At 48.3% G+C, this 26,228-nt stretch overlaps 1 protein-coding gene across 3 annotated transcripts in view; it reads right to left on the reverse strand.

Moving 5' to 3' along the window:
• Nucleotides 1-26,228, reverse strand: part of PNPLA6 (patatin like domain 6, lysophospholipase) — a 354,753-nt gene that overhangs the window by 59,196 nt on the left and 269,329 nt on the right. For all 3 annotated transcript variants that reach the window (XM_086960602.1, XM_086960584.1, XM_086960592.1), the window contains exon 29: nucleotides 20,358-20,427. In XM_086960602.1, the coding sequence (XP_086816728.1) occupies nucleotides 20,358-20,427 (70 nt within the window). The remainder of the gene's footprint in view (nucleotides 1-20,357; nucleotides 20,428-26,228) is intronic.

Below are 26,228 nucleotides of genomic sequence, written 5' to 3' on the forward strand. Positions count from 1 at the left end.
GCTTGCAGTTACACCAGCAACGATATAGGGAACACCTCCGCCTGCAAGTCCTTGAAAATATCTCGGCTACAACCCACAGAGTCTATGACATAGGAGACAAAGCCGGAAAGATGTTAGCTTGGTTAGAAAAGAAGGGGGGAAGCAATAGGGGCATCCATCAATTGTACACTACGGAGGGGCAACCGCAGACGCACCCCGAGGGTATTGTGAACATACTAGCAGATCACTTTGAAAGGGTATATACCCCTGTCAATGAGGACACGGAAAGCACAGCCCTTGACTCCCTTAGCCACATAATGACCAGGACACTTCCACAGGAATCAGTCCAAGAGTTAGAAGCGGACCTCACTGTAGAGGAAATAAAATTAGCTATAGGAGCCATACAATCCGGAAAAGCCCTGGGCCCCAGTGGGATCTCCATTGAGTGGTATAAGCTCATGTCAGGTACACTTAGCCCACCACTGCTGGCCATGTACACCGAAAGTCTCACGAAGGCGGAACTACCGCGGGATCAACGAACGGCCGCAATAGTGGCGATACCGAAACCCGGTAAGCCACCGACAGAATGCGCGTCGTACCGCCCTATCTCTCTTATCAACGCGGAAGCGAAGATTCTCCCGAAGCTATTGGCCACTAGATTGATGAACCATCTTTAACTGTTGATCCATCCTGATCAATCAGGTTTTATGCCGCATAGGAGCACTGCCCTCAATCTCAGGCGAGTACATGGGGTACTGGCATGAGCTCCGTTATTACTAGAACGTGTTGTAATCTTTTCATTAGACGCAAGAATGGCGTTTGACATGGTGGAATGGGGGCACTTATTCGCAGTTTTGACCCACATGGGCTTCGGCCCCGAATTCATAGCCTGGATACGCCTCCTATATGCCAATCCCATTGCACATATTGTAGCCAACAGTCACATTTCGCGCACGATCCAACTGGCACGGGGGACCCGACAGGGATGCCCCTATTGTTTGCCCTGGTATTAGAACCATTAGCGGCACTGATTAGAAATACAACTTTATTGAAAGGCATTAGCTGGAGAGAGGGGTGGGAGGATCGCGTGTCATTATACGCCGACGATATGTTGGTGTATCTGATGGACCCAGAGAGGAGTGTACCGGCACTCCTGGCGTTATGTGACGCCTATGGAGAGACGTCGGGATACACGCTAAATTGGTCGAAGTCAGTCTTGTATGTGCTGAAAGGGCCGGCGCCCACGCTCGACAGAGAATGCCCACTCATGAGAGCCACGACATCCTTTAAATACCTTGGTATATATATCACTGATAGTCAGACGGAATTCTATGACAAAAACCTGAAACCCCCACTGGATCGACTACGCAATGATGTGAAGCATTGGGCGATATTGCCGCTGACGCTCCTCGGTAGAGCAGCACTCTACAAAATGATGGCCCTTCCAAGGTTCCTTTATGCCCTGGAGAACCCGCCCTACCCAGTTACACCGCGATACTTTCGGCAGGTTACAGCATTGGTGTCCAACCTGCTCTGGAATAACCGTCCTGCGCGTATTGCTCACGCCAAACTGAATAGAAGTTGGTATGAGGGAGGGATTGCATTGCCAAATCTGCAATTGTATTACTGGGCACTCCAACTCAAAATCATTAACCAATGGATTCATGCACCCAGAGATGATCCAGCCTACAGGGCGGACTGGATCCAGTTAGGCACAGGCAACATGCTTTCAACGCTCTATAAAAAAGGTCAGGCAGCGAAGTTGCTAGGAACCACGAAACACACGACTGCGATATGGCACATAGCGCAGGCGAAGTTGGGTTGGAAGGGAACAATTACCAAGCTTACCCCACTCTAGGACACCAAGGCATTGGGGCAATTGAGAAGGAGTAAGGGGTTTACGCAATGGGACAACATAGGGATATCGAAGGTGGGAGACTTATGGGACAGGGGGACAGTGTTCCCATTCGCCCAGCTCCAACAACAATATGAATTGGGTCCGACCGAAACCTACAGGTATGTGCAAATCAGACATGCACTACTACAGGCAATACCAACAGATACTGACGTCCCGGAGTCCTCCCCGCTGGAGGATAGACTGCTCACTGACTACATGCAACATAGAGCCACTTCCCTTACCTATAAAAAACTGTTGAATAATTTGACGGACCCCATATTAAAACTACGCGAGAGGTGGGTGGAGGAACTGGGCGACATGGATGATACGGAATGGAACGAAGCGCTGGCGTCCCCAAGGGAAGTGGGTATCTCGGCTAGATTAAGGCTCATGCAATTAAAAATCCTCCACCGCATATACTATACCAGAAACACAATACACATACTCCAAAGAACTCCGCATCTCTACTGTTTACGAAACTGTGAAGAAGGTACCTTGTTCCATACCCTCAGGGACTGTCCCTTAATAGCAGCCTATTGGTGTCAAGTGCTACGCACAATTTCACAAACACTAAAGGTGTCACTGACTCCAGAGCCACGTAAGTGTATTTTGAATATTTGGGATCCAAATGACTTGTCCAGGTATGGCTTGATATGGGGAACGTTGGCTTATGGTGGCAAAGCGAGACATTGCACAAAAATGGGGTGCAACAGAATTACCCACACTGGCGCAATGGAGCAGAAACATGGACTTATTGATGTTTACAGAAAGGGCGGTATATGTTAAAAGGGCTTGCCCCAGTAAGTGGAACCAGGTTTGGACTCATTGGAATGTATATAGTGGGGGAACTGTGCGACCCGCTCCCGGAAGATGATGACACCAGCTCAGACGATGAAGAAGAGGGGGGATGGGACTGTGACATCTGAACTGCTAGCCGCAGTAAACTACAGGGTGGACCACCTCACGTGGTCCTATATGTGTCAACTCCGACTACGTACAACTGTACATTTAGAACTTTGCAGAATTATTGTCCTACTGATTGTCAACGTGTATGTTTTTCACACTGAAAAAATAATAAAAATTGTTTAAAAACAAAACAAAACATTATAAGTTACCTGTATGTGTAAGTAATGAACAGTCTTGTTCTTTTGGTAAAGCAGTTTTAGGTGCTCTTAACCTGTAAATATGGTTTCTTTATTGTTTTGTTAAGAAAAATAAAGAGACTTCCAGGTGTGCAGTCTACTCAATTTCATGTTTTATATTTTGTGAGAATTAGCTTGGTATATCCTCAAATGGTTGGGTTGAAGAAGCGGAGGGGGACATAATGTAAATTACTCACCATAATCTTCATTAGTCCGAGTCCCGGCTTTTAAGGCTTACATTTCCCTCCCTCCAAGTCATTTCTCCCTAACTTCAAAGCTTGGTACTGTCAGGAAATACCTCTTTTGGGGAGGCAGTTATTGGGAGAAGGCAAAAAAAAATGAAAGCAAACACAAAGAAACCCAGTTTTGAGAGGGCTGTGTCCTGGGAAGAACTAACACTCATATAGTTAGGAACGGGACATTGAAGCTAGGACTTGGAGCAATGAACATTTACACCCACAATGATTTTAAGCAATGTGCCCCTTTCTGACCTACTGCAATTCCTGCCTTTCTTATATGCTCCACCATGTCCATAGAATGTTCTTTTCTCTCGGGCCCTTCTTATCTGCTTCAATCATTCTCTCTCTCTCTCTAATTATAAATAGACATATATAATACTTAATCTGTCAATAGTTGCAGATAGGGGGCACATTAACTCATTTTTAAGGAATAGGGCATATTTTCAATCTATAGGGCATATTTTCAATCAGCTCTCAGGAATCCTGCTGTATAGGACTTACTGGAGGTTATAGGAGGACTTTTGGGCCCCCAAGAATCCTCAGCATCCAAGAGGACTACATTCCCCAACTGGCAGTGTGCCAGGAGGTGTATGTGCAGAGTGGTGGAGAAAGAGGATATGTGGCCCCGAAGGCCTCTCAGCAATTTCTCTCTGTGGGACCTACTGAAGGTAACAGGAAAGCTTGCAGAGTGGGGTGAAAGGGGGCAGGGTATCCGGCGACTTGCTGTGCAGTGTAAAAAAAACATTTGGTTTAATTTATTAGACGAGGGGGGCCACGTGGCCCCATTCCTGGGATGTTTTCGACCATGGGGACCCTATCCCTCAAGGTCTGGCCTTTTATTTGAAACAATAAAATAACAGGGTGGCCCTCCTGGGCCTATTTCGGACCCAGGTACCACATTCCCTGGGGTGCAGCCTCATTAGTGGGTGCCCTGGTCCCACCCAGGACACTCATTCTGCTGGGGACAGCGGGGGAAGCCTCAAGGCCCTCGGGGTCCCTGTCGGCTCCCCGCTAACATGCAGCTCCCTCTCTGTAACAAGCAATTGTGCTCCGCTTTCAGCAAGCGAGAGCATTTTTACTGGCTGAAAGCGGAGCACTCTTTGCTATGGCTTGGTGGGAGGGGTAAAGCTCTGGTCAACCAATAGCAAACAGCTAGGTTCTGGGGGTGGGCACCCCGGAACATAGGAGGCGCACTTGGTGGTGGCGGCCCCCAGGGCCATTTATGCCCCTCCTTCATTGTACGAAACAGCCCAGGGGAAGAGGTGTTCCTTGGGGCTGCGGGGGTTATCCAAGGATCCCCCAAATTCATTTCACTTTTGCCCTGGGTAGGTGGCAGTTCCTGGGGCTGTGGAGGGGCTACATGGCCCCCCATATTTACGTCATATATAGCCCTGGGGAGGTGGCAGTCCCAGGGGCTGCAGGCGGGGGACAGGCCCTCCTGCATCAATTCAACATGGCCCTGGGGAGGTGGCAGTGCCGAGGGCATGGGTTTGCCGAGCAGGCAAACCGTGCATAAAATATAAACAATACCCCAAGGATGTGGTGGTCCCCAAGGCATTATGAGCCAAGGAAGGTGGTCCAGTGCACCCCCTCTCCTTTATATGTTGTGCATGTCCCCGAGTCCTGGCCCACCCGGGGCGCAAGATTACAGAAGCATGGGAGACCGCGTTTCTGGTTTTTTTTTTCGGCTGGATACAGCGTGACTTCCATTGAAATTGTTTAAATGCTCCCCTCCCAGAGGCCTAGGGGGTCAGGGTGTATCTAACCTGCCCCCTTTTCTTTTTGTTTAAATTGTTTTCTGTGACTCGGTTCAAGCAGTGTCAAAAGATGGCTGCCAACACTTCCTGTTTTGAAGTGTTGGGAGCCAATCAGATCTCAGCACGAGATCAGGAGTAATCCTCGGCATCCCTAGATATACAACTGGAAATTTCTTTAAATAACTCAGCAACTGCTGAATGAATTTACTCCAACTTAAAAAAAAGGTTGCTTTCTAGATCCAACAGCTACCTTTCTGCCAAATTCGGTGTAATTCCGTTCAGCAGTTCGTGTTGTGGCCGTGTCTAAAGTTCCTATTGAAACTAATATGAGAAAACGCGTTTTGGGCCCACCACCCCTTTTTCTCGGCCCCTGCTTGACAGATCACCCCAAAACTTTCAAGACAGCAGTTAAATCGAGCATCAAACTAGTTTTGAAAGTTTCGCAAGATTTCGTCAAACATCGCCAAAGTTATTGGCAAATGAAAAAACGCTCTACCTATGGAAATGACATCCTAACTATACGACCGCCAGTAGGAGATCCATACATATATCTATATAAATAAAAATTTAACAGTTTGTTTGTTCAAAATCTCAAATCTCCAAAAGTTCTTCACCGATTGCTTTGAAATTTTGACATAACGTTGCATTTGAATACGTGCATGTTTTTAATCGAAAGCACAGACACATAAAAATTTCAATGTGCGTTTGATAAAAATATTAAATCTGCGAAAGTTCTTTACTGATTGATTTGAAATTTTGACACAACGTTGAATTCGAATAAGCACGTGTTTATATATACACAATGTTGGATTCGAATACGCGCGTGTCAAATACACGTGTGTTTTTAATCTAAAGGACGAACAGACCCTATCGATTGGGTTGCTGCGCAACAACTACAATAGAGGCATAGAGACAATAGTCTACACATATTAGGATGGACAGTTGGTGTCAGGATGGCAGACCGGGAAGTGGGTGGAGGGAGGGGGAGAAGTTGGTTCACTTGGCAACATTAAAAAAGGACGCATAGAGACAATAGTCTACATATATTAGGATGGACAGTTGGTGTCAGGATGGCAGACCGGGAGGGAGGGGGAGGAGTTGGTTCACTTTGCAACATTAGCACGTGTTTATATATACACAACGTTGGATTAGAATACGTGCATGTCCAATACGTGCGTGTTTTTAATCGAAAGGCCGAATAGACCCTATCGATTTGGTTGCTGCACAACAAATACAGGGAACGCATATAGACAATAGTCTACATGTATTAGGATGGACAGTTGGTGTCAGGATGGTAGACCGGGAAGTGGGTGGAGGGAGGGGGAGAAGTTGGTTCACTTGGCATTAAAAAAGGACGCATAGAGACAATAGTCTACATATATTAGGATGGACAGTTGGTGTCAGGATGGCAGACCAGGAAGTGGGTGGAGGGTGGGGGGGAGGCGATGGTTCACTTTGCAACCCGAACAGACCCCATTGATTTGGTTGCTGCGCAACAAATACAAGGGACGCATATAGACAATAGTCTACATATATTAGGATGAACAAAAACATATTTTATAACCACATTGTGAAAGTAAGCATATTTGAAACGTGCGCTTACTCTTTTCTTTCTCTTCCATTTAACCAGACTGAGCCACAGCAACACACGGCCGGGTACAGCTAGTATATATATAAATATCTGAGCTGAGTTTCATCAGCAGATCCTGCTCCATCTGTTCATCCTGCTTTTTACTTGTTAGTAGCCCTTCCACTCTCTGGGTTCCACTACAGCCCAGGTCCTTCTCCCCAAATAGCCCATTCTCATTTTTATCTGTCCTCAGCGGACTCTGCACTGATCATGTTCGTCCCTTCTCTCTGTTCATGCTCATCAAGCTTTTCACCCGTCCCTCCTTTGTCAACTACTAATCTAAATACTTTTCTTGTATATCCATCTCTATCACCGCAACAGATATATACACTCATCTTTTTCCGATTTCACTAGGGGTGGGCAATAAATTTGGTTCAGACAACAGAGTAGGCAGAGTTTTGCCCACTCAGTTCTTGCCAAATTCCGACAACCGCCGCGTGGCAAAGTTTTGTCGCGCACGAAGCTCACCAACGGTAAATTGGACAGTGAGAATTGGCATCCCCTTGCGTGATTTTCAGGGTGCCAGGATGGCAGCCGGTGAGATTTTCCCAACGCGGGACAATCGTGACAGTTCATGGTGAGAAAGCTGCTGCTTGAGTAAAAAATCTATTCTAGAGACAGCAAAACTAACTCAAAAAGCAGCACCCTCTGGTTCGCTGCGTGGTGCAGTTCGTGCTAATTTTTCTGCCTGGAACAGGCTCCCAGTACTAAAAATCAGGGCAAGCAGCGCAATGTGCTGATTTCCGCCCATCCGTGGAAGTTTTCATGCAACTCCGTAGAAATCCACAGAGTGACACTCCACGAGTTCCACCCACCCCTACGTTTCACCCTCTTTAATACCTGGGGCTTCTCTACTTTGCCTGCTTGTTTGGTCTCAACATAAAGGAGACACTGTAATAAATTCAATGAGATCTATGAAGTTAATGAGACCTCGAAAGTCATTGGTCAGATTGATTCCATCTATATGGATTACAAGTGCCATTGCGGGGGCCATACATGATATTTTGTGTAGATACTGATCACCTTTAGCAAATTCATAGCTAAGCTCTTGGGGAGTCACAGGTGGGATCTCAGCACTCACAGGTGAGGTCTCAGGAGTCACTGATTGGAGTTAAAGTATCACATAGGGGGGCGTGGCCAAGATGGCGGTGTGAACGGACGTGCCTCTCTGGGCTCCCGCCGCCGGCCGCCTTATCAGCACTTTTAATAGCACCTTACTGCTCTGAATTGGGATCCAGTGTGCCCGACTCCGACACGGGTGCACTGGTGGTCTGAGGGGTCCGTGACGACGACTGGCGGTGCCTGGGAGACGCCGGGATCGGGCGGTCCCGGTGCGGCCTTCTGAGGTCCGTGGAGTGCGGAGCGCCGAAAGTGAGGCTGCGGTGGGCGGAGCTACGTGCCCCGCGCTGAGGCATCTTGGCTGGGCTACGGCGGCGGTTCTGGCCCGCGCGACTGTGCGCGAGGCTCCCTGTGGTTCCTTCTCCGGGGCTTCTGCGGACCTGCTGCCTTCATTCTAGCAGACGGCGGGACTGCTGGGACTGCCGGGCTGCGGCCGCGGATGCCGGAGGACGTGTGCGAGGAGCGGGGCAGCAGAGCCCACACGCAGGCAGGACGGCAGAGGTGAGGAGCGGTGGGTTTTCGTGAGCCCCCCCAACTCCCCGGTTGAAGCGGCCAGCGGCCGTGCAGCGGCGGCGGAGCGGGGTGTCCCGCAGTGGCGGCGGAGAGCCTACACGGCGTGTGGTGGGGCTGGGTTGGTCCCCAACCCTGGTGGCAGCCGGATGCCTCGAGGCCTCGTAGGCGCAGCACGCTGAAGGCCGCCATCTTGTGCGGCTTGCGAATTCGGCCTTTCTGGGAGTCCCAGCCCTGCCCTGCCCGGTGACTGTCCCACACGGCTGAGTCAGACAAGTGGTGTAACACCACAGTTTTGTAGCACTCCGTCCCTGCAGCCACAGGACAGACTGAGGGGTTTGTGGAGCCATACCTACACGCTAGCTGAAGGGTCAGCCTTGCAAGCCACGAGTGGATGACCGGAGCTTGCCTTGGTGCCCCCCCGTGGTGGTGACGAGTGAGGTCTGTGGGCTCCGCAGGAGAGCTCTGGGACTGGCGATTGCAACCCCGCCACGGCAGACCTGAGTCTCTTGGAAACGGACACCCCGAGGTCACAGGCTACGCCACATTGCGCCATTCCGTTAGGAGAGTGCGCAAGTACAGGACCATCAGAGACTTGCTCAACCCCGCCTCGATGAGGAAGAAAACGGACCTCTAGATCCCTGGGCAACAGGCAACGTCCAACAAGATGGTGACCGGCTCGCCCAGCGCAGGCCCACAGGGTGCGGAGGAGCCCATCACTAAGTCCTTCTTAGAGTCCCTGTTCAGCGACCTACGGGAAGATCTCCGACTACTGAAAACAGATTTGGAGGGTGAGATTCGAGAGCTGCGTCGCGACACCGATGCCATCGGAGAGAGAGTGGCTGAACTGGAGACGAAGAGCGACGGTCGGGATGTCGAGTTGGAGGCACTCCAACAGGAGATCATCCGCATCCATGATCAACAGGTTGACCTGCAATCCCACGTTGAAGACTTGGAGAACCGTTCTCGGCGGCACAATATTCAGATTCGAGGGGTGAAGCACTTCCCCGACACCGAGGATCTCTTCCACTTTACCCAAGGCCTCTTCAACCACATCCTGGGCAGACCGGCAGACTCAGTTATACGTTTGGACAGAGTGCACCGGACTGGTCCACCCAGAGCTTCTACGGCCCTGCCGGCAGACATTTTAGTTTGCATCCAGGACTTTCGCATTAAGGAGGAGATATTAAGCAAAGCGCGGCAGATGGGGTCCATTTCCTTTGGCGATCATTCCCCGACCCTATATCAGGATCTGGCCGCCATCACCCTGGAGAAACGCAGGTCCTTCAGGCCGGTCACCACCGAGCTGAGACGCCTTGGTATCACGTACAGCTGGGGGCACCCGTTCCGCTTGGTGTTCAAATGGGAGAATAAAGTGTGCCAGCTGCGGTCGCTCCAGGACGCGTGCCAGCTACTGGGCATTGAGGAGCCCGAGTCGGAGATGGGCCCACGCCGTGGGGGGGGCCCGGAGGCTAGCTCTACAGGTCAGTGGCGGCAGCAGAAGCGAAGGCTTAGACCGAAGCGCCCACCCCCAGGGGAGATTCAGGAAGGTCAGAGAGCTGCAGTCGCAACAGCGGCTCAGGAGTTGGCGGCGACGGACAACGGCTGAAACGCAGACCTCTGGGGGCCCGGAGCCCTTGGGCATGGGCATGGAGTGAATCGGTGGTTGGCGGCGGGAGGGGGAATCAATGGATCCGGACACATTTCCCCAATTTCTTTCCCACACTGACTGGTTTTGTGTGGACAATGGACATGTTCAGTTTCTATGTTCTACAGTTTGGGGAGGAGAGGGGTGGAGGGGTTGGGTCGGGTGCGCGGGGGGGGGAGGATGGGGGGAGTTGTTGGGGTCGATGTTGGTCCATGGCCGGAAGGGAGGGATTGGTTTGATTCCTGAGAGGGATGGTTGCGGGTGCAGGGGCTTGGTGCCGGGATTCCCGGGTAGACGGGCTGTGCCCGATTTAATGGCGGAGGGGGGTCATGTTTCCATAGATGGGGGGAATGAGTTGGTTGTGCTCACATTGAACGTGCGGGGTCTGAACAATCCAGTGAAACGTAAGGCAGTCCTACTATTCCTGGAGCAGTCCTGGGCAGATATATGCCTCCTACAAGAAACACATCTGCTGGCCAAAGATTGTCACCGCCTTCAATCTGGTAAATTTCCCCTTCAATTCTACTCTTCTTTCTCAAATAAGAAGGCTGGGGTGGCAATTTTAATTGCACGCAAATTCAAGGGCAAGGTACTAGGCAAAGTGGCCGAAATTAAGGGTCGCCTGTTAGTCTATAGGTTTTCACTTGGTGGAAGAACTACACAATCAGCTCCATTTATGGTCCCAACGAGGGGCAGGAAAAGTTCCTGCATAAGGCCCTGGCGGAAGCCACTGATTGGATTGACCGACATTTCCTGTTAGGGGGTGATCTCAATCTAGTTTTCGACAATTCCCTGGACAGGTCTTGCCAGCGTACCAGCCAGGTGGGGGCGCTTTCACAGGCAGGGGCACTTCGCCTGAGGGAACTGGGGTTAGTCGATGCGTGGCAAGCGTTTCACCCAGGGGAGAGGGAATACACCCACTTCTCGGCTGCACACAGAACATACGCTCGCCTGGATTACTTGCTTGTCTCGACGTCCACACAGTCACTTGTCACGTACATTGATGTTGGCACAGCGTCTCTCTCCGATCACGCACCAGTCACCATCGCCCTCTCTGGGCAGTTGACACCACGGTCCGATAGAGTGTGGCGGCTACGTGACTCCTTGCTTCACAGAGCGGAGACGGTCACCGCAATCCGCAAGGCGATACAGGACTACCTGACACACAACAGTGCTGAGGACACTGCATTGTCCACTCAGTGGGCGGCGCTGAAGGCCGTTCTACGAGGTGAATTTATCTCCATCTCGGCGGCTGAGAATGCGGAACGCCAAACTAAAAGGGACGAACTGATCCAGAAGACCAGAGAACTTGAACAGATCCACAGAAGGACTGGGTCGCCTCGAATATGGCGTCAGCTGAAAGCTGCTCGCCAGCAATTGGCGGCGTTAGATTTAGACAGAGCGGAATACGCGGCATTTAGGCTCAAGCATTTATATTACACTGGCGGTGACAGGTGCGGGCCCCTTCTGGCACACAAATTACGCACGGTCACGCAGCAGCGGGAGGTGAAGGAGTTGCGGGGAAGGGATGGTCTACTCATCACCGGGGATCGGGCAATAGCCGCGACCTTTAGTGATTATTACACGGAGATGGACTTTCTGGCGTCGATCCCATTGCCTAGTCTGACTCGGGACCAAGCTGATAGTTTGGAGAAAAACATACGACCAGAAGAAGTCATATCGGCTATCTCCCGACTGAAACTGGGCAAAGCTCCTGGCCCGGATGGCTTCCCGGCAAGCTTTTATAAGACCTTCTGCATTCAACTTGCCCCGCTGCTATCCAAGCTCTTCACCTCATTCGCTGAGGAAGGGACGATCTTGGGTGATCTGCTAGAGGCCGCCATCACGGTTATTCCTAAACCGGGCAAGGATCACACAGACTGCGGAGCGTTTCGGCCCATCTCCCTCCTGAACGTGGACCTTAAGCTCTGTACGGGGATCCTAGCTGCCAGGCTGGCCCCTCACATGGGGGACCTGATCAACCCGGACCAGTCCGGATTCATACCGGAGCGTCAGACCTCCGATAATACCAAAACGAGCCCTCCATCTCTTGGAAAAAGCGTCCAGAACACAGGGGGAATACATGCTGCTGGCCATTGATGCTAAAAAGGCATTCGACCGCGTGCACTGGCCTTATTTGGAAAAGGTTCTGGTTAAGGCAGGTATGGGGCAGAAATTCAGGGCCAGGGCACTGAACTGCTATAAATATCTGTCGGCCACGGTGCAGGTGAACGGTTGCTCTTCACCGCGCTTCAAGATCGAACGGGGCACCAGACAGGGGTGCCCACTGTCTCCCCTGCTGTTTGCGCTCTTCATGGAGCCGCTGGCGCAGTTGATCCGCATGGATTCTGAGGTCAAGGGGATCAAGTTTGGGGGAGATGTCCACACGATCAGCCTATATGTTGGTGACGTTCTCCTGTTCCTCGCCGAGCCCCGTAGTTCCCTCCCGGCATGCCTGGACGACCTGCTTAGGTTCGGTCGAGTGTCAGGTTTCAAAGTTAACATGACAAAGTCGGAGGAGCTAGATCTGTCATTACTCCCCGCCACTCGCTCATTCCTGCAAGGCAGGTTTCCTCTGCAATGGGCCGAGGAAGCGGTCCCGTACCTCAGATTCGTTTGGCCCCCTCTCTCCAGACCACGGAAGACATTAACTACCCCCACCTGAGGCGGAAAGTCAGACAGGAGCTAGGGCGGTGGAAACATTACCCGCTGTCGTGGCTCGGCCGCGTGGCGGCGGTCAAGATGACGGTGCTCCCTCAAATTCTGTACATCTTTCGTACTATACCCCTTACCCCACCCAAGGGCTGGATTAAGTAAGTACAGTCAGAACTTTCGCAATTTATTTGGAACGGAAGGAAACCCCGTCTGAAGGCCCAAATAGTGATGCTCGCTCCGGAGCAGGGGGGGATCGGGATACCAAATCTAGCAACATACTTCCAGGCGACGCAGCTACGCTTCTTGGCAGAATGGGTCCGCTGGGAGTCCGGGAGACATTGGTTGTTCCAGGACCAGACGATCGCCGGGAGGACCCTGCAGGAGATTCGATTCATGCACCGCGTTCATAGGCCACCCAACCTGTACACGCCGTTCATCACGCGAGTACCACTTGAGATCTGGGATCGGGTGGGGGTCTCGCTCGAGCTTACCACCCTGCCGTCACCGCTCACGCCCATCCTTGACAACCCTGACTTCCAGCCGGGGATGGATAAGAAGGCCTTCGATCGTTGGAAGCCGGCAGGCTGCAGGGCGCTTTGCCATATGTATGGACCGGAGGGTGCAGTCCCCTTCCCGCAGTTTCATCGGGAATATGGTCTTCCCGAATCCGAAAGATTCAGATATCTCCAGGTCAGACACTGGGCTCTTGATCCCACGATTAGAACTACGGCGGACAGGCGAATGACAGACTTTGAGCGCTGGCTGATCTCGCGGACGTCTGACAAGCAGCTAATCTCTGACCTTTACAAAACACTCGTGCATCACCACCAGCACACTTACAGCGAAAGTAGGGCGCGTTGGGAGCGGGAGTTGGAGAGGACTCTCTCGCACAAGGAATAGGATGGCATCTACTACAGAGCACGGCATTCAGCCTATCACATGGGGCTCACGGACACGCTCACCAAACTGGCGACCTATTGGTATTACACCCCGGAGCGTCTCTATGAGATGGATAGTAGTAAAGATCCTCTATGCTGGCGGGGCTGTGGCCAATTCGGAACGTTAACACACATCCTATGGGATTGCGAGCTCTTGCAGGACTATTGGCGACAGGTCTTGAGCGATGTGGATGTCCACTTTGACACCGAAATCCCCCGCTTCCCTGTGTATGTCATTCTGGGGCTGCCTAACGCCTTGACTTACCCGCTGAGGTCTAGAAGGGGTCGCTTGATGGCCATTGCGTTGGGGTCGGCGCTGCAGAACATTCTGGCGCATTGGCGATCGGCCCAACTCCCCACTTATCAGGGCTGGCTTCACCGCCTCTGGACGGTGCTGGGTATGGAACGGCTCTCCCTCTATAAAGCAGGAGAGGTGGCCAAGTACGCAGAGCTTTGGAAACCATTCCTGACTCTCTTGTCGTCTGAATTTGTGGAGGTGACATGCCCGAGGTATCTTAGATTGTTGCGATTAACAGAAGCCACACATCCAGGAAGAAAGACCCTGTTTAAAAGTATGGGGGACACGGCAGATAGGATTGAGGACCAGACCATGGACCGAATGGGGTGTTGGGAGGTAGGGGTTTGTTGGGGTTGATCGGGGTTGGGGCGTGGGAGGGGGGGTGGGGGTTGGTTGCTGGGGAGGTCTGGTTGGTGGGGTTGGGGGCGAGCGGGTTGTTCAAATGTATGTCAAGGACGAGGATACACGAGCACCTGGAGGACAAAGCTGCTTCCGGTCAAGGGGAAAGTCGAGTTGGAGGACTGGGCAGCAGGCTGCGAGACACTGTTTCTTCTCCTTTGATCCTCCATCAGATTGAACTTGGCTGCAGCGTCCAGTCGTGTATGCACATGGCACGGGTTTCCTTTCACGCGGCCGGCCCGACATGGGTTGTAGGCGACTTGCTGTGTATACTCCCACCCACGTGTCTGAGAGCTGTGCCTTATGCCTGTACGGTGTATTACCCTGCCCGTCACTAGTCGGCGTGGGGTGAGTTTTTCCCTGGCTGTATTGTAGCCTTCCTGTCTGGACATGCTCAATAAAAATATTTAATCCTAAAGTATCACATACAAGATTATGGGGAATCACATGTGACATCTCGGGGAACCACATGTGAGCTATCATGAATTGACAGATGGGATCACTGAGTGTTAAGGGTCAGATCTTGTGAGTTATGGGTGAGATCTTAAAAACTCACTAATCAGATCTCAAGAGTCCAGGAAGAGATTTTAAGGAGTCTCAAGTGATATTGTCTCAAGTGACATATTGGGGAGTAACTGGTGAGATCAAAGAGAGCCTTCAGTGACAACTTAGCGATGTATGGGTAAGATGTCAAAGAATCATGAATAAGAGCTTGTGGAGTCAGTCTATGAGATTAACTGATCTGAACACAAATCTGACCCTTGACATGCATGGATGCGATCAAGAATACCTTAGTGAGTTAGGATTCAGATCTGCTAGAATCATGGATCAGATCTCGGGTTATCACTGATCGGTTCTCAGGGAGTCACAAAGGGGATCTCAAGATTCACTGATCAGATTTCGGGTAGATATATATTCGATCCTGGGGAGCTAGGGATAGGATTTTTGGTTGAAATGGATAAGATCTCAAGGAGCCACGGATAAGATCTTGTTAAGTCATATACCTAATCTTAAGGAAACCAGACTCAGATCTCTGGAGGTCACAGATCAGGTTTCAGGGAGCCATGGCTCAGATCTGAAGGAGTGAAGGATTAAATGTCGGAGTGGCAGATTAGATTCTACAGAGTTACAGGTGGGAATCGCAGCACAGCCTCACAAAGTAATTACAGCACAATTTCAGAAACCTTTTAAGTTTCATTAGTCCTATGTCCCCTATCACCACTAATGTAGTGTTCCAAGAAGAATCTGACAGAACAAGGGCAGTACCAACTATAGAAGCAAACAGAGAGAATTTGTAAGGATCATGCAGTGCAAGAAACACATGGACCTAGTGCAATAAACAGGACCTTAAAGCAAAAGAGTTGAAAGGTAACTCAGGATGAGAACTTCCAATGGCAGTGGCTTGTTTTATTAGTTACTTTGCGATTGGCTAATTTGTACTTTAATGTTTTCATCAAAACATTGATATTAGGTTAGAGTAGGACAGATGTTAATAAAATCATGGTTAGAATGTATATTAGAAGGGACAAACCAGCAAGACAGAGACAGTTTTGAGCACACCCTTAATATTGTCCAGAACACTCTTTCCCCAGCTCGTACACACAAACAGACAATGCTTTAGTGGATGACTGCGCAAGCTGACAATGTCCCAGGTGAAACAGATGACTGAATCAAAACATGCCAACATTAATGAACAGCAGGCGAGATAGAGGGAAGGGGAATTGGAGACAGAGTTTTAATATGCAGGCATTAAGTAATGTTATTCCACCTTGGAAAGCAACACCAGTGTTCTGTTACAAGCCCTCATTTCCTGCTAAGTTAGCTGTTATATAAAAAGGTCACACTGTGCCCCAGACCCCTTCACCCTCAATAAATTAATAAATACATCATGAGCTCCAACTTTGTGTGTTTCAATTAAAGTCCTTGCTGAAACCATTTGAGTGTGAGGCTGAGCATTGAATGGCAGAGGCTACAAAGAAGGTCACTCTTCAGCTATGGAGAAGAAAGAGCATAGACACTTTGTGGCCATTGTCCAGATTAGGCACCTACGTTCTAGGGGTGAGAAGCAGATCTATGTGTCTACAGCAAGGGGGCCCTAAGAGAAAGTGTGCCACGGGAATGCCCAAATGCCCAAAAGTAAGCTACAGGAGTTCTTTGAGAAAGGGATGCATAGCATTGCCTCCCACTAGGATCCATAAGAAGAACAGCTAAAAGGATTCAACAGAGCCTGTTATAAATCAACTGTAGTGTGCCGCTAACATGCATTGCAGCTTCAGTGCTTAAGGAAGCGGGGGACTGGGAGACTGGTTGGGTCAAGGGATCTCTATCTGCTACTGATCCTGTCTCTAAGCTCTAATTACAAGTTCTACTTCGTGGAAGCTGGTTCAGTCTTCTCTCATGCTCTGTCCCTGGTTCACCATCCTATTTCCTGCCTTGCATACTCTATCTTGCTTTTTTTCCTGGACCTCCTTCCTGCTTCCATATACTTTTCATTGATTCAATTTATGGTTATCCTTCTCAATTCTTGTCCCACTTCTTCTCTCAGCTACTTTTAGGTCATCTTCCGGTTTCTTACATTCATTCCTATGCTGCTCTTATCCCTCGTTCTTCTCCCTGTTTATTGGCTCGCCTCCTCTTCAATTGATTTAATTGAAAGCATCCAAACACTTTAAAAGTCTGTTGGTGCTGAAGAAGAAACCCCACAAAGAGGTAAAGGCACAGCATTTAGAGTCTTAACAAAACAAAAAGTCATCATGATTTTGGCAGCATGGAATACATTTCCTAGGCTGCATGTTTCACTCTTTAGGATGCAAGAGCATAATAGATCTTTCTCCCATTCAAGTTTGATTGGTACTGTGAACCTGCATAAGCAAGAGTCTCTTCGTGGGAACAAGGCACACCAGAATGTAAGGATGAAAAAGATGAGGCAAACAGGTCTGTGCAGAAGATCAGGATAACAAAAAAGTGTTAACCATACAACAGATACCTTTAAATTGGACTCCAATAGTGGCACCCAATACAACTCTCTACGTGCCTGAAAGATACAATGATACTTCTTTAGGTGACAAACAAGATGTACTGGAGCACTTTAGACCCAGTAAAGTTAGAGTTCAGGCTAAAAGGGAGAGATGCTGTTACAGTAGCTCAGCCTCGATAAAATAAAGCCAGGTATGAAAGATATTGGGGAGGTAGGGAAGAGACTTTGTGGAACAGGCACAAAACATAAAACAATACAGTGTGTTACAAATGTTTTTGGGTATTCATTTTAAAATCCCAAACAGGAGTAATGCCTACTGATTTAAATGACTGAACCTTAGAGGGAGAGGCATAAGAGTAGTGCCATTCTCGAATGCCATCAGGAGGCAATCCCAGCACTCCATCCGCTTACCGATTATCAAACGTTCAGTCTTATTAGTCTTCAATTTTAGGTAATTATGTAGCATTCATTATGGACTGTCCATGACAGTTTAGGAGATTGCACAGGAAGCCAGGGGGATTTCGTCCATGTGCTTTACTTCGACAAATCTTACACATGGGGAAAACATACATACTGAAGAGCAGTTGCGACCCCTCCAATGAAGTCCAAATACATTTGGGTTTGTAACATGCCAATTAGGGAAAGATTTCTCAGAATAACAGAGACTGCGGGAGGACAAGAACCTCCAAAACTATTTTATTTCAGGCATAGGAGCAGGACAGGTTGGTTTACCATGTACACGGTAGAGAGTAGCATCCAGTAAGAACAGTCCCACTTTTACTTTGTCTACAATGGAATTCAGCTCTTCAATGGCCATGTTCCCTCTCCTTGTACAGATTCCATTTTGCACTGGTCCAGGAATTCAAATACCCCTAAAAACATAGCCAATTGATTAGCCACAATTTTCCCAGGCTCTTTGCTAGATATAGGATGGTGATAGTGTATTAAATACCTTTGCTGGTTCAAGAGTAGCCATGTTCACAGGCACGATGCAGCCTCAGCCTTCTGGCTGCTGGGAGATAACCCTGTGACAAGTGCAGAGTTTTGTCTTTGCGATATACTTTTCCCAATGTTTCTTCCTGTCAAATCCTCTGTTTCTAGTTTTTTAATAGTCCTATATCTCATGATTCTTGCTATTCTTTCATGATTTCAGCTCTCTTGTTTCTAGATGATCTGTTCTTCAGTTTCGAGCCATAGCCGATTCTCCTGTATTTAGCCAGTCTGTTCCCTTGTATTTAGCCAGCCTGTTCTCTTGTATCTAGCCATAGTCTGTTCTATTGCATCCATATATAGCTATTTTTATATTACAGGCTCTGCTTCCATCCCAGCTGCAGACTGCTCTCCTATTTCTAACCTTTTACACCTAGGTTACTCTTACTCTGGGACGTTCTTCTCTAAACCTCATGATGGTTTCCTATTTTATGCCTATCCTTGAACTCTCAATCTGCTGGTATTAAGATCTCTTCTGCATCCTCCAGGTTATGTCATATTCCCATTTCAGCAGATTAAAAGTCACTTAAATCAAGAAGTGCGGAACATTTGCTGCGGTTTCCCTTGCCATGCATCTCTAAAGGTGTTTTATCACTGTTAAATGTGGAACGGTGACACTGCCTAAGGTAATCGGCCTCTATCCCCAACCAGAGTAAGATCTTCAGAGATGTTTAGAACTTGTGTGACCTTTCGAGAGTTATAGGTAAAGAATAAATGGCTGGCAGCAAAGAGAAGCATCTGAAGGTGGAGCCCAAAGCCACTCCCTTGCCCCCAGTCCAAAACTGTATCATATGACAGTATGAAGATACTCCATCTTCTACATAGGACTTGTGAAAGTTGATCTTGAGCCACAATGGAAGAACATGGCAGGAGGTACGCATGCACATTCCAAAGCAGGAATAACAGATTATTCAATATTAGGGAAGGCACAGGAGGGTTATAGAGGAGTATGACATGGCCATGCAAATTTCTGGACACACAGGCTGTTCGATCCTCAAGACATGCACCCAGGCACCAGCTATGTTGTGGTGAGGACAGGAAGCAGTTATGTTGTGTTGAAGGCTACCAATGGCTATGTGACCTTAAGGACTGCAACCTGTGATGGTGAGGACGGTCACCAGCAATTTAGAGGTAAGGGCTGTTACCACCTGTACGGTGGGAAGGAGTGTCACCCTCTATGCAGTGCAAACTACTACAGGCTCGAAGGGAAAATCGCCAACAGATGTGCATGGGAAAAATATGGATAGAGTTTCCCCATCATGTTTTCCAATCTATCATGGAGTGTTTGAGACGTCCTAGCTCATTAGGCGCCATGCAGCAGAATGACAACCACCATATGAGCTTTGATTCATCAGCTCCTGGTTAAAGGGGGGTGAGACTTGGCACAGTGAGTGGGGGAAAAGTGAAAAGGCCAGCAGGAATTAACAGAACGTACCTTAACGAGCTAAGATGTGATTAAAAGGCCACATTGACTAGTGTCCAGGGAGAAAATAGCTGCAAACAATATTTCTGATAAGTGCTGCACAGGAGCTTCAGGGGCAATGAAAAGACCACCCTACAGATACCCACCAAAGTGCTTTGCCAGATGACAGCTGGGGGTTTGGGGTGTGAGGCTTGTTGCTCTCTGCCCCTCAAACCTTTTCTCACTCATACATTGTGTACCACAACCTAAGCTGTCCAGTGAATGAGGGGCAGCAGAGATTTCAAAGATCTTGTAAGACCCCTGGGGAAACTCGGAAAAAAACAAAAGTGGAGGTGTTTGGAAGAGGCCGCTAAGTGAAGATGGACAGCCTAGATGCTAAAGATCAGAGCAGAAAGTCCATCAAATGTGAAACACATACTTCTAAAAGAGATAAAAAGAAGACACATGTGGATGTTACTTTCCATCTCATAGCTGAAAAATATCCGCATCCAATGGTATCCGTTCATTCACATAATGCCAGGATCATACAAAATGGACACACCATGCAGGAAGGAAAGGAAAAAGACCGAAAACTCTGCATGGATTGCTGGAGTCACAGAAATCTGATGAATACTGAGAATTTAGTGAACCCACCTTAAAACAAAAGGTGGAACCCTGGCATGAAGGAAGGCATGCGCAAGGATTAACAGGCATCAAATTCCACCCACCCGCCACCCATGGATTCCTGAAGAAACGATCAACCAATGCAACTCCTACCGTCTTTGTGCACTCTCATGGTGGAGGCAGTGATGTCCGTTGTTACATTAAAATAAGGCAGCCACAAGTCCTAAAAGACAAGAAGGGCATATCAGCCAGCTTAGGAGGAAAAAGGGATTTCTGTTTTTCTCTTATCAATCTAGAAAATCTGTAGCTCTGTTTGAAGAATGGAAAATATACATATACATGTAAAAGAACAAATCATGAATCCTACCTATCTCTTTGATTTGTTAGCATTCAAACAGAAACTAAAGGAAGTAGTAGGAAAAAACAACTACTGCTACAACAGTTTGGTGCTCAACATGGACAATGAGTCAGACATGTCAATGTAGAAAGGGAACAGCTGTCCAGCGATCCCAGAGCCACTGGAGTCTAGGTACTTTTTTTTACACGTCTTCCATTCAAATTATTTAACCTGCACAAATATCAATTCCATTCTAGTAGCAGAGATGTATAGATGTTTTCGCTCTGACGTTACCTAATGTAAATCCTTTCCCATCATAGAGTACGTATCACGCATAAGATTGTTTCATCAAGAGACTTAGAACTTCTGGACCCTTGTAGCATACATAGGGCACCACTCTTTCAAACCCACCAAGCTGTCAATTTGGAAAATCCCAGAACATGAGAAGTCTAGTATTATTGCATATCCAGTTTGAGTGATGTGAGCTATCCAAACTGCATTTTCTCCCAAAGATAAAATTGTCAGAGCTTTCCACTGCTTTATCACAGGGGCAGAGTGGTTAACTGCGGGCGCCACAAGAACAGGTGTTTTATAAAGTTTAAATAATTGTTACAAGTTTCATTAGACCTTAACGCAATAGTGTCAGGCATATAATGCAGCTCATAAATGATGTGCACTACATATACAGTAATTTGCTTTAAAAGGACAGGTGTTTTATAGCATTAAAGCTCAGTCAGGGTTTACTTAGTTCAGACTGTGTTAATCAGAGCCTTTTGCCACTGGTGTCCAGGGGCTTAACCTTACAGTGGAGCCCAAAAACGGAACACCAAGAACAACCATTTAGCACTTGACCCACAGGGCAGCAAAGTCCAGCAGTCCAAGGCTTTCTCAGGGAGGTGGTGCAGGGAGACTGACTTTTAGCTCCTTAAACAAATGCCAGTTAATAATTTAATGTCCAACCAAAGCTTGCTCTTCTGAAAAATAAAAAGTTTACTCTAATCAAAAACAACCTAAATATTGTACATATTTACCAGAAACAACAAATAGCTAAGTGGAGAATTAATACCTTTTGGGAACTACTCTCAAAGTAGCATATGTTGCTCCCACGGGACAACATCCTAGGGTGCAGTATTGCAATAGTTCAAGTCTCTAGGACATCCCTTGGAGGGGTCAATTATTTGGAAGGTCTCAGTGGAGTGCTGACTGGGTAGTGGGTCGGTATGTTAGAATATTTTGTTTCCTCCCCTTGGTAGACATCATGCATCCCTCTTCTGGGTTTTACAGATATGCCCATATCCTTTCTGTTGTCTGAGTTCACAGGCAGTGCAGGCTGTGCCTGTATTCCACAGGTAGGGCGTACTGTTCGACATGGTGTGCCTTGAGAGCAGTGATTCTGGCCCGCACTTCTTGCAAGCTACATTTTTAGCATGAGTGCAAGGTGAGTGGGGCACCATTCCAAGAGGCTGCATTGGAGATGTGGTGCCTGCAGCCTCACAACTTTGCAACTTGAATTATTTCTCAGGCCTATGATTAAACCCACCACCCAAAACAAGTTAGATGCCCACACTGCGGGGTCCATTCAGGATCCATGGGTCTCAGCCTCAAGGAGCTGTGCAGGTCCATCCTGCTGTGACAGCTGGCATCTTCAGCTCATCCTGCTTCAGCTCTTTCACTGCCCTATCCCGCTCTGCACAGTCTTCCTTGTGCAAGTGCACCTCCCACGCATTCGGTCAGCGCTCTCTCTCAGCAGGTTAGAGGCAGCCACTTTTGGCAATCTTGCCAAAGTTTCCAAGTTCTGATCTGAACCTGGCAAGGTGATGCCTCCCCCTGGAGAACAAACCAATTTTGTTCAATTGCCACCGTTATTGAGAACCCCGATTTAGGTGGAGAAATCTTTTTACTAACATTTTCAAATAAACAGTTCATGTCATCATCACATTGCATTTTCACTGGTACCAGAATCAAACATCACCCTCTCCCTCACAGCTTGCAGTACTCTCTGGTGCAGCATCTAAGGCTGCCATATTATCCCCCATTTTCTAGGGCAGCCTCTGCCCTCCTAGGTTTTTCCGCCAGCATACATCAATCCATGTCTTTCTTCTTAGCCATCAGGGTCGGAGATACTTCCCCTTGCCACAATTAGGTCTACATTACTAAGTATTTTGGCACATCTTGACATGCCCTCATCTCCCCAGATGTTGAGCAGTAGCAATGTGGCCTCACCTTTTATTTTTAAAGCTACCATGGCCCCCCAAGTACTACCTCATCCCCTCCCAGAAGCGGTCCACCCCGGGACAGAACCAAAGTATGTATGTGGAGGTACCCCTCTGATTACATCCCCTTGTGCATCTGTCAGTATCTGTCCTCCTCATTTCCAATACAGTCTTTTTTTGCATACTACTATGTACTATGTAGTATCCACAGCTGGACAAGGCAGAATTCCACTCTGATTGCCACTTCTTTCAAAGGGCCTCCTTCCACTCTTCATCCTCTAGCTATCCTTGCTCCCAAGCACTTTTCAGTTTTCCCCAGGGAATTATTGACTATTTTCCTGTTGATCAGGGAGATGGACCTTTAGGAATGGGTTTAGAAAAGAATCTGTCTTACAGCAGTGATAAGTCATCCATTGTCAAACCCACAGTTATATGAGACTCAAGCATGTGTCTGATTTGAAAGTATCAGTAGAACTGAGAGTCTGCCATTTCATACTCTTCCTGAAATACCTCAAAGGAAAGTTTTTCCCCTTTACGTAAGTCCTCAAGATTGCAGATGCTGTTCCATTTGCAGTGATGTTTCGATAGTTAGGACTCCCTCCTATTCCAGATATCGGTTTGCTTCCTTCCAGATTTTGAGGACTGATCACGTGTGTATGGGCATCTCCTCATTCTGCCTAGCACTACGTAGAGTTTCAGGGTATCCACTCGATCCCACTGCATGCCGGTCAACTCTAAGAGAGCTGGTTCTCTCTTGCCAGGAGAATTCCCAATTGTTAACCACCTCCTGCTGGGACACTCAGCAGTATTTTCATGTTATGGAATGCAATCCCCCTATTGTAGACCCCACTCAACAATTTTTTGTTTCCGAGTGGTGCAGTTTGGGGATGCGATGATGTCGAGCTCCATAAAGCTATTCGTGTAGCACGCAAAACCCATATTGCATCACAAATCACAGCCGCTGGGAATTCCCCCAGGGTCCTGTACCAAATTTTACAAACATTTGTCAAACCAGCAGCATGTGAATCCTCAGAGTTGGCATCTCAACAGCTATGTGATGAAATTTCCCATTTTTTCACCAATAAAATAGACAAAATTTATGAGAAAATAGTCAGCGCTAATAGGGCAATCACCATAGACACAGCGCTCCCTCAGGTGGATGCTGAATTGAAGCAGGACACACACACATTAGACACTTTCCCTCTCATTTCTTTGAAAGAAATTTCCTCACTAATCTTACAGATCAAAAGTGGTAGCCCAGATGATACTTTCCCAGCCAGAATAATGCCCGCCCTGACGGAACAGCTCTGCCCCATGATTGAAAAACTGGTGAACCTCTCACTTAGCTCAGGCAATGTCCCTAGAGAATGGAAACGAGCCCTTGTTAGACCTATTAGGAAAAATACTGCCATCCCATGGACCGAACTAGCCAATCTCAGGCCTATCTCCTTACTACCATTCCTAGGGAAACTGATCGAAAAGAATGTCAACCACCATCTGTCCAGTTATATCGAACTCGCTGGCGGCCTGGACTACTCTCAGTCAGGGTTCAGGCCGAAACACAGCACGGAGTCCACCCTTCTGTCAGTCACTGATGATTTGCACATGTACCAGGACAAGGGCTTCTCAAAGATCCTGGTTTTATTAGATCTGTCGGCGGCGTTCGACACCGTGTCACATACCATCTTGACCGATCGGCTGTCGAACGCTGGTATCAAGAACAAAGCCCTCGCCTGGTTAAGGAGCTTCTTATCCGATCGCACCCAGAGTGTCACCATGGGTGCGTATCGCTCAGCGGAGGTAGAGATTTCGAAAGGGGTGCCATAGGGCTCATGTCTAAGCCCGACCCTCTTTAACATCTATGTGGCACCCCTGGCAAGAGTGATGCGCATGTATGGCTTCATCCCAGTATCATATGCTGATGACACGCAGCTCCTCTTCCCCTTCAAAACTCTCTCCGCTGAAGGCAGAGGCACACTGGATGTCCTCCAACTGCCTTCAGTGCAACGTCAGTAAAAAGTTATGTTGTTTGGAGAAGCCAAAATGCTATGGACCCCAGACTGGTGGCCGCACGACTTGGGAGCAGTTCCCGAACCCAAGCAGGTCGTGAAGAATTTTGGGATCCGCTTGGATCAAGAACTATCACTAAAACAACATGCCAACTACATCTCAGGTTCATGCTTCCACACCATTACCCTGTTATGCAAAGTTTTCCCTCTACTACCGGATTCCTTTAGGAGAACTCTAGTTCAGGCACTTGTCTTAAGTCGGATTGACTATTGCAACGGCCTGCTGCTCTCTGCCAACGAAGGTGTACTGGCCAAGCTCCATGTTATTCAGAACACGGCGGCCCGCCTAGTTCTCAATGTCCCCCCGATAACTGCATCTAAGCTCCTCCTTGAGCAACTGCACTGGCTTTCAATCCGGCAGAGAACTGAATTTAAAATATGTTGTTTGATACATAAATGTCTAAATGGACAAGGGCCCGCCTACCTTGAAAACAAATTTGTTCCTTATATATTCCAACTCGATCTCTCAGGTCCAGCAACAATCTTTTTCTAGTGGTGCCCCGTGCTAAAAAGGCTAGACATGGGAGCAAAGCACTATCAATAACAGGACCCACATTATGGAACAAACTTCCTCCATCTCTGAGACAGTGTACAGAACATCTCAAATTCAGGAGACAACTGAAAACCGTACTGTTCAGAAATGAGATCTAGTTCTTACTCCATCCACACCCTCTGTTCGACCGGCTCCAAAAGCGCAGAGATACTCCACTGGGAGTCGATTCAAGCGCTATATAAACCAGCAAATAAATAAATAAACAAATCATAGACTAGCAGTGCTGGAAGTGTTGTGGTGTCCTCAAATCGGGGATGCATTGCCGTTAAAGAGAATCCGTCAGTTCCGACATGCGCAAAATCAGCACTGCGTAGATTTTGCAGAAACAGCCAGAAAATCCACTTCCAAGAGCCCAGGACTGGATTGGTACCACTTGGCAGGGCAGGACTCACACCTGGCAGAGTCTGGATGTTGTAGCAGGGTTGAATGATGTATTTGATGTCCCTGAGTCTTCAAAACAGGAGGCAAGCCAGCAATTCCCTGAAGTCACTTGGTTCTGGGGATGAAGAGATGCAGGTCGAGTCCTTCTCACTTACAGGCAAGGAGAGCAGCAGGGTAGGTACAGTAGAGCAGGAGTCCAGCAGAGTGACAGTTTTTTCAGCAGCACAGCAGTCCATCTTCTTTGAAGAGTATTCTCAGTGTACTGAGTTGGTAGTGTCACAGTTTCAGCACTTGTGCCTTTGAAGTGGGCGTGACTTCAAAGAGAGGCCCTTGAAGTGCATAAAGCCCCTGCCCGTGCTCCAGACTCACTACACTATTGGAGACAGGAAGAAGGTGCATAATGGTAAAAGTAAGAAAATGGCAACTTTCTAAAAGTGGAATTTTCAGACTTTCAACTTAAAATCTGACTTT

Source organism: Lissotriton vulgaris, chromosome 1_1, assembly GCF_964263255.1.
Source record: "Lissotriton vulgaris chromosome 1_1, aLisVul1.2, whole genome shotgun sequence".
Taxonomy (NCBI): Eukaryota; Metazoa; Chordata; class Amphibia; order Caudata; family Salamandridae; genus Lissotriton; species Lissotriton vulgaris.